Source organism: Strix uralensis, chromosome 31 (genome assembly GCF_047716275.1).
Source record: "Strix uralensis isolate ZFMK-TIS-50842 chromosome 31, bStrUra1, whole genome shotgun sequence".
NCBI lineage: Eukaryota > Metazoa > Chordata > Aves > Strigiformes > Strigidae > Strix > Strix uralensis.
Window position 1 is genome coordinate 1,619,736 of NC_134002.1, and position 9,165 is coordinate 1,628,900.

Sequence of the window (9,165 nt, forward strand, 5' to 3'; positions counted from 1 at the left end):
AGACTGAAGCAATAATCTTGTTGAGTACCTCAGCCTTCTCCTCATACATTGTTGCTAGTTTCCCAGTCCTGTTCATCATGAGGGTACACTTTCTTTTACCTTCCTTTTCAGGCTGATGTACCTGTAGAATCCCTTCTTATTCTTTGCATCCCTTCCCAAGGTCAGGTCCAGCTGTGCCTTGGCCTTCCTGACCCCATCCCTACACAACCCAGCAGCGTCCCTCTACTCATCCCAGGGTACCTGTCCCTGCTGCCACTGCCTGTGCATTTCCTTCTTGCCCTTTACTTTGACCAGCAGGTCTCCACTCAGACATGCCAGTCTCTTGCCTTCCTTGCCTGATTTCTTATACCTAGGGATCGATAGAGGTTATTCTTCCCCGCAATGCAGGACTGGCCACTCTCTCCTTCTAAAACTTTAGAAGTTTCTGTTGGCTGAATCCTGGAGCTTCTCAAAGGCCTCCTGGACTGAAGCTCCATCTTGCGAGGTGTTCATGTTTGTGTGCAAGTGGCTCACCCTGATTGTGGTGAGCCATCAACACAAGATCACAGGATAAGAAACTGCAGGACACCACAGATAATAAAAGGAGTTGCTGGTTTTGTACTGACCAAGGCAGGAATCAACATGACAACCTCTTAGAAACACTCTAGGATGGCAGGAAGCCAGCAAAGCCAGGGGCAGTGGGGAAAGAGCAGAGTTGGGCTGGGAGGTAAAAGAAGGAAATAGAAAACCAAAGGTTAAGCTCAGATGTGATGAAACCTGCATCAGAGTTTCCCTGCCGAGCAGCCCCGTGGGACAAAAAGCAACAGTTGTTTGCTCCAAAATTATGTCTGCTCCCTTCCATGGTCATGGGGAATGTAAGTGCTCTCCGTGTCACCAAGGGAAGAGCTGTGGTGAAAGGAAATGTACCATCACTCAACCTGGAAGGAACCCCGGGAGGTTTGTAGGCCAAGCACAACCACTGTCAGTGGAGAAAGGAGAAACGAGGTTTGGGCTGTTTTTATGTTGGGTTGTGGGAGTGGGAAACACAGGCCTCTATAGACACGTGTCCAGTAGTGATCTCTCCAGGAGCTGATCTTAGATTCTCCTTCTAACCAGGAGCTGGTCCTGGGATCCCCTCATTCCTCCAGTACTCCCACACACAGAGAAAAACATACACAGATACACCAATGTCTCTCCAGCACAGTGTCACAGAACCACTGAGGCTGGAAGGCAGCCAGCTTCCACCTTCTCTGTGCTGCCTCTTCATGTTTCATCCTCATCCATACCAGCCTCTTCCCATATTGCTTGACTTCCTCCATGTCTGGGTATACTTTTCTGGAGCTGTAAGAGGAGATCCTTGACCATCAAACACCTCTCACCACTTCTCTTCAGTGTCGTATTCCATGGGATTCTTCCAAGCAGGTTCCTCAGCAGGCCAGAGTCTGCTCTCCTGAAGTCCTGCTCTTTGCCTTGTTCTCTTCTCTCATGAGCCTCAGATATACTTTCTCATCCCAGACTGTTACCTATTTGACCAGCTCTTCTTTGCGAAGAGGCCAGTCGCACACTGGCGTTGGGAGAGGGGTGAATAGCCCCATACATCAGGACAGGCTGGGACCTGATCGGCTGAGCAGCAACTCTGAGGAGAAGGGCCTGGGCACTACAAGCATGCCCTACGAGCAAGGAGAGGATGAACACGATGAACGAGGGCAGCTGCCTACGGGGCTGCATTCGGAGGAGCGTGGGCCACCCTGACAACCTGAGTTACCATCCCCCTCCACTCAGCACTGGTGTGGCCCCACACACATGGGTGAGTCCCAGGGTGTGGCTCCCCATTGTGGAGAAATAGGGAGGACCTGGAGAGTGTTGAGTGAAGGTCTGCCAAGGTGGGGTTTGGGACCTGGTGCCCATGAGCTGTGTGGGGTGGCTGAGGGACCTGGAGTTCTTTGGCCCAGCGGTGTGGAGGCTCCAGGCACTATAGGAGTAGCCTGAGAGTGACTGAGGGGGGATTTCAGAGATGATGGAGCTTTTCTTTGTAGTGAGATACATCATGAGAAAGAACTAATGTCACAGAGTGCAGCTGGGGAGGCCCAGACTGGACACAGAGAAATGTCACTCGAAGGGCAGTGCTGTGGTGTAACAAGTCACCCAGAGGGAGACTGGAGCTGCCCCAGGCTTTGTGTTTCAAGGAGCAGCCAGGGAGGATGGAGAGATCTCAGTAAAGGAAGGGAGATGCTGAGGTGAGAGCAAGGTGTGGTAGCCGGGCGGAGGTCTCCAGCCTGCAGAGAAAGAGGTGCAGGTGTGGGACACGGTGGGACAGCCTGTGGTGGAGACGATAGAGAGATGAGTAAAGTCTGAAAATCCCCCAGCAGAGATGAGCTCTTTCTGCCCTTGGCTCTGGCTGTTGTCTCTGCCACTGATGCTGATGAGGAAGCACCTTCCCCTTCCAGCACTGGGTCTCATGGCCTCCCCTTCCCCACCCAAGAGCCTGGGTGGTTGTGGACCATAGTCCTGCCCTTGGCATTGTCACTGCTGCAGGAAAAGCCCTGAGCAATGTGTGAGGGACAAGATCTCCCTTCCCAGGGGCTGGTGGTCGGGCCTTGACCCTTTGGCTTAATGTAACACATCCAGGTTTATTCAGTATTTGTTCCAGCTTGACATGCCCTTTGTTTCCCTGTCATCTCTGTCTGGAGTTTTCTACTCTAACTCCCCACTGGTGAGGCTTTGTCATGAATGCTCCTCAGTGGGACCAATTAACATTCAAAGAAACTTTAGAATTTGCATCTGATTTTTACTTCTTGACAGGCACCTTTAAATGTCTTATCACCATCTGAGCATCAAGGACTCGGCACCAAACCCATCTGAGGGGTCATTAAAATGCCTTGGGCTGGTCCTCTGCTGCAGAGCTGGGCCGGGCTCCTGGGACGGAGGGAGCTGAGGGCAAGTGGTCAGCGCTGCAGAGAGACAGCTCTGCCCAGGAGCAGCTCCTCTGCAAAGCGCAGCAGGGCTGAGGGCACTGCCTGCAGGCACCGAGGGCAGAGGAGCCGGGCACAGAGAGGGGAAAGGCAGACGGCAGTGGCAGGATGCTGAGAGCTCGCTGGAGGACAAATCTTCCCAGCCCTTGACACAGTAAGTCTCTGGGTGCAGGGCCATGCAGCTGCAGGTGGTGGAGGGATCTGGTGAAGCCAGCACAGCCGCCAGGAATTTCCCTGGTGTCTGGAGGAGGAGGCCGTGCTCCAGAGCAGGGATTCCCTGCTGCACTGTCAGAGGGACAGGCCATGGCGGCTGCCTTCTCCCGGGGACGGCTGCAGGGGTGTGCAGGCGCGGGTGCAGCCAGGGGTGCCCAGGGCTGTCCTTGAGAGCAGGGTCCCTGCAGCCCAGGGGCTGTGTGCTGGGGCAGGGACTCTGCCGCCTGCCAGGGTCAGCACTCAGCCTGCCCGGGGAGCTGCCCACGGTGCTGTGGGGAGAAGCTGTGTGGGGAAGGAGAGACCCCCGGCAGGGCAGGGTCCTTCTGCTGTGGAGAGGGTGCTGCGTGGGTCAGGGCTGCTCACAGCTTCAGATCACCCCCAGAACATATAATGAGAGCCTTTCTGAAGAAGGACATCAAGGCAGCATTTACCTGAAAGGTTAAGAGTCTGTGCTTTGAATATTCCCCTGTTCGCTGCTTCGGTGCATAGAGGGCGGTGGGAATTCATTCCTCCATTCTGGAGAAGGCACTGAGATCCCAGTTCTCCTTAGGAGTTTTCTGAACTGCTCCCAAGCACCTGCCCTCACAGAGATGCCCCTGGGCAGGGCCCTGCTGCCAGGAGGGATCTCCAGGGCAGAGCTGTGTACACAGCGGGTGGGATGGGGGCTGTGAGCACTGACAGGGAGGAGACTTAGGGACAAACAGCTCCTGGGTGTGACAGTTCCAGGCAGCAGAAACATGGGCAGGATTGTGAGGGAGTTCCTACCAGTAATGCTGTGGGAGGATGGTGACTCTTTGCCATCCCCTGCAGTGCAGACACCTTCACTGAGCAACTCCCTGGTCTCCTCTCCCACCCAGCAGAGCCCCCCGCCATTAATGTCACAGGGACATGGTGATGAGTTGCCCTCGCAGCAGCCTGACAACAGAGGAGGAGAAATGCCCGAGTGCCCAGCATTGTCTCCCTGTCCTGCCTTCCTTGGCATGAGCACTTTGGCGTGTTCCCCTCTTCTCCCTGCTGCCCTTCTTACTGCTGCACTCACTGGTGTGGAGGGGGAGGCCTCAAGCAAAGCTCAGACACTGGTGCTGCGGGTTCTCTCATGCCAATGGATCTGAGGAAAAGCATCTCAGTCCCCTGCTTTACTCTGGGGCTCCAGCCACCGTAGTGGGTGGGGTGGGCAATGACCTGATCCCCCTTCATGACATCACAAATTTTGGTTCTTCGACTCCTTCCCTGGGGGGTCCTCCTTGGCTGCAGGCTGCCCTCCAGAAGGGCGCAGCTGCCCCAAGGCATTCTTTCTCTAGCAACCCCCTGGAGAAGACATCTCAGTGCTAAGGACATGGAAATGCTGCTGGGATGCATGCGGGCAGCTGTAAAGACACCTCTGTGTCCCTGGCTGGGAGGGGAGAGCTGAGATCCTCTGCTCTCAGCAGGGTCCAGTTTCTTTTGCAGGGAACACCTGAAGGCGATTGTCCTCCAGCTCAGATAGGTGCAGGCACAAGGCAGCTGTGGATAGGACTGATGGACACAGCGGCTGTCCTCACTGTGCACAAATAGACAGGCCCTTCCTCTTTAAGGACTCACAAGATTCCACCATTGAGTGCAGCAGAAATGCCAAGGATGTCTGCCTTAAGAACACTCCTCAGGTGGGATGGGGCCACTAGAACAGACTAAACATAAGAAATCCTTACAGCTCTGCTCTGCAGTTGAGTGAATTGGTGGGATAAATATTAATAAGTCTTTGTTATCAGAAGGGGATTTGATCTGAGATGACCCCATGTTCCTATTTGCCTGCTGTTGTAGCATAGCACTGACTCCTCCAGAGCCCACAGCAGAGACCTCTGCTCCCTTGGATACCCTCAGCCAGCTGGAACCAGAGCTCATGAGGTGGAACTGCCAAAGGTTTTGTGGAAGAGGTGAATCAGTTTGGAAGGATTCTGCAAGAAGTGGAGTATCTTTTCTTCAGAGAAATCTGCCCTAACTTCTCACTGATTTTTCCAACATGTACAGGTCCTGATGTCCAGTAGAAACAAATGTGCAACAGCAGCTCCATCACTGAGTTCCTCCTCCTGGCATTCGCAGACAGACGGGAGCTGCAGCTCTTGCACTTCTGGCTCTTCCTGGGCATCTACCTGGCTGCCCTCCTGGGCAACGGCCTCATCATCACCGCCATCGCCTGTGACCACCACCTGCACACCCCCATGTACTTCTTCCTCCTCAACCTCTCCCTCCTCGACCTGGGCTCCATCTCCACCACTCTCCCCAAAGCCATGGCCAATTCCCTCTGGGACAACAGGGGCATCTCCTACTTGGGATGTGCTGTCCAGGTCTTTTTCTTTCCCTTCTTAATCTCAGCAGAATATTTTCTTCTCACTGTCATGTCCTACGACCGCTACGTTGCCATCTGCAAACCCCTGCACTACGAGACCCTCCTGGGCAGCAGAGCTTGTGTCCACATGGCAGCAGCTGCCTGGGGCACTGGGTTTCTCTGGGCTGTGCTGCACACGGCCAACACATTTTCACTTCCACTCTGCCAAGGCAATACCCTGGACCAGTTCTTCTGTGAAATCCCCCAGATCCTCAAGCTCTCCTGCTCACACTCCTACCTCAGGGAAGTTGGGCTTCTTGTGGTCAATGCCTGTTTATCATTTGGATGTTTTGTTTTCATTGTGGTGTCCTATGTGCAGATCTTGAGGGCCGTGCTGAGGATCCCCTCTGAGCAGGGACGGCACAAAGCCTTTTCCACGTGCCTCCCTCACCTGGCTGTAGTCTCACTGTTTATCAGCACTGCCATGTTTGCCTACCTGAAGCCCCCCTCTGTCTCCTCCCCATTCCTGGACCTGGTGGTGTCATTTCTGTACTCAGTGGCCCCTCCAGCTGTGAACCCCCTCATCTACAGCATGAGGAATCAGGAGATCAAGGATGCCCTGAAGAAAGTGATAACCAAATGTTATTCTGAAGCCATAAATTGTTCATCTTCTTTGTAAAAATTATAATATAACTCTGTACAGGCCCAGCCTTTAGTCTGTTCTTTCTGTTGTTGGTGGTGATATTTTACTTCTAATGCTGTTGTCATCCCCTTTCTAATTCATTGTCTGCTTTTCTTTTCTGACTAATTGGCTGGATATAATGAGGAGTCATGATGTGTGTTTTAACATAATAAAGGGCCTGCAGTGACTTTTTTTTCTTCTGAGATCTTTCCTCTGAGATTTTATGGACCTGCAGGGACAATTCCTGTGTGCAGATGTGGATGGGAAGAGAGTCCCAGCATGGGAGCCCTGCCATGAGCACTTTGTCTTCCAGAGCTGTTCTCTTTTCACTTCCACACTCTCTTTCTCATCCCTCCAGTTTGGTGTAAGGCCTGAGTGCTCTGGCAGCTTGGTCACACTCCTGCTGCATGGCAGTTCTGTGACCACAGGCAGGGACAGGCAATGGGCACTTCTGTGACAGAGCTGGCCTCCATAAGAGCGGTTCCATCATGAAAGAGGATCGGCTCAGGGTACTGCCTGAAGGCTGAGGTCTTCTTCCAAACCTGATCTCAAGAACATGCCCAAGGAAGTGGCCCGCAGATGAAAACACCAGTGAACAGGTGCACAGTGTGATTTGCAGGGTGGGAGCACACAGCAGTGTCCTTGCACAGCCAGGCCTCCTGGGAGAGACTTGAAGGACCAGGGTCTGATCTGTGCCCATGTTCACTGGACACACTGGGGAAGCTGCCTGTGCTGGTTTGGCTGGGATACAGTTAATTTTCTTCCTAGTAGCTGGTATGGGGCTGTGGTTTGGATTTGTGCTATAAACAGTGTTGATAACGCAGGGCTGTTTTCGTTATTGCTGAGCAGGGCTTACACAGAGTCAAGACCTTTTCTGCTCCTCACCCCACCCCACCAGTGAGCAGGGTGGGGATGCACAAGGAGCTGGGAGGGGAACACAGCTGGGACAGCTGACCCCGACTGACCAAAGGGATATACTATACCTTTTGACATTGCACTCAATAATATAAAGCTAGGGGAAGAAGGATGAACATGGGAACGTTTAGAGTTATGGCATTTTCCTTCCCAAGTCACCGTTACATATTGTGGAGCCCAGATGTCCTGGAGATGGCTGAGGCCCTGCCTGCAAATGGAAAGAAGTGAATGAATTCCATGTTTTCCTTTGCTTACATGTGTGGCTTTTTCTTTACCTATTAAACTGTCTTTATCTCAACCCATGAGTTTTCTCACTTCTACCCTTGTGATTCTTTCCCCCATTGGACCCAGGGGAGTGAGTGAGTGGCTGTGTGGTGCTCAGATGCCGGCTGGGGTTAAACCATGACACTGACCCAGGGAAATCATCACTCTCTAGCCCCTCCCAAACACCCTTTGCAGCACTGGCCTCTCACCCCACACTGGGGAGAAACTTTTTCCCTCCACGGAGGTACATCAAATAAGTAGCTCAGAAGTCCATGTTTGCATTGTGAGGAGGAGATGTAAGCATGCACATCATGTGTGTGAAGTGTGAGAGCACAAATGCCATCAGCCATTCCTGGGGGTGCCTTGAAGGTGTGTGGGACAAACAGTGTCATGAGGTCACTTCTCATTGAGACTAACATCACCTGGGAAACCACCTGAATGCAGCAATGGAAGGTGTTTCCTTGAACCAAGGGCCCTGAGTCCATTCCTCATGTCATGGGGCATCTCACACGAATGCAGAGCAAGATGATCACCACAGGGATGAGGGGTCAGCCAGCCTCTGGTAGTGGCAGCAGGAGGCCAGAGAGACACTACGACTCCTGCAATGCACTGCCTCTGCATGTGCAAGGGAAGGACTCGTGTCTCTGAATGCTCCTGTGTGTATGATGAGTGCATGAGGCCAGCTGAGATGTGGACACCTGACAGAGCCCTGACACTTCTGTGTGTGACTCCAGGAACAACCCCCACTCTCCCAGTGAGACTCATCTCAGCTGCCTTGGACAGGCTCATTGCAAGTGCTCCTGTTCGCTACGTCAGCCTCGCCTGTGATTCTGGACTGAGCCCTCAAAAGTATGAGAGGAATCAGAGAGGTTCTGGGGTCCATGGAAAAGGCAGACGTCAAACCCATCTTCAAGTGCAGGAACGAGAATGGGAGAATTATAGGGGGAGAGTTATAAGCTGATCACCTTCTCTCCATCCCTGGGAAGGTGGTGGAACACGTCCTCCTGCAGCCATCTCCAGGTAGTTGAAGGACAAAAAAGGTATTTCTGAACCAAAACAGGCAGGGGACAGAAGGGCATGTTGTGCACATGGAATTTTGCAAGGCCTTTGACATGGTGTCCTGTGGTGTCATTATAGCCAGGTTGGGGCTACCTGGGCTGAAGAAGTGGATGTTAGGGTGGGTGGAATGTTGTCTGGGTGATCAAGCCCAAATGTCATCAGTGGTACAAAGTCCTGAGTGCAGCCGGTCACTAGTGACATCCCTCAGTGACCAGCACCTGGGCCAACACATTGAACATCTTTACCATCCCCCTGTATGATGTGACAGAGCGCACTTTCAGTTCCTTTGTGGGTGATGCAAAGCTGGACAGAGGCCTGGAACAACCTCAACTGGTTCACCCTGCCTTCAACTTGAAAGTCGGACAAGAGGTTGTTCAGGGCTCTCTTCACACCTGAGTTACTCTGTGATTCCATGAATCTTTCCCTTGACGAGGTTTCTGATGACAGAATAGGCTGAGGAAGAAGGAAATAAAAAAAGAGGCAGAAGAGGAGCTATAAAATGTGCAAACATAACTACAGCAGTTCCTGTGAAGAATGTTTCTCCACTCAGACCGTTAGTAAGAAATACATTTGATAGATGTTAATAAACAAGCAGAGTTTGATCTGGTCAGGTTCTGGGCCATGAGGAGGGTGATGGATGTGTATGGTATTATGAGGTCAGTTGTGTCTCAGAATCTCACAATTCAGTAGGAAGCGTGTGGCTGTGAAGGGGACCGTGAGGTCAGTTCTGTCTCTGGAGGTGAAAGCCCAGCAGCAAGTACAAGGCTTGGAAAGTG

At 52.5% G+C, this 9,165-nt stretch overlaps 1 protein-coding gene across 1 annotated transcript; it reads left to right on the forward strand.

Moving 5' to 3' along the window:
• Positions 1 to 5,194: 5,194 nt before the first annotated feature.
• LOC141936013 (olfactory receptor 14A16-like) lies at positions 5,195 to 6,148 on the forward strand. The gene has a single exon (XM_074852748.1). It carries the CDS (start codon positions 5,195 to 5,197, stop codon positions 6,146 to 6,148), a length of 954 nt encoding a protein of 317 aa, XP_074708849.1.
• The last annotated feature ends 3,017 nt before the right edge of the window (positions 6,149 to 9,165 follow it).

Excerpts from the sequence above, each read along its gene's own strand:
- LOC141936013 (XM_074852748.1), top strand. The coding sequence starts at position 5,195 with ATGTGCAACAGCAGCTCCATCACTGAGTTCCTCCTCCTGGCATTCGCA.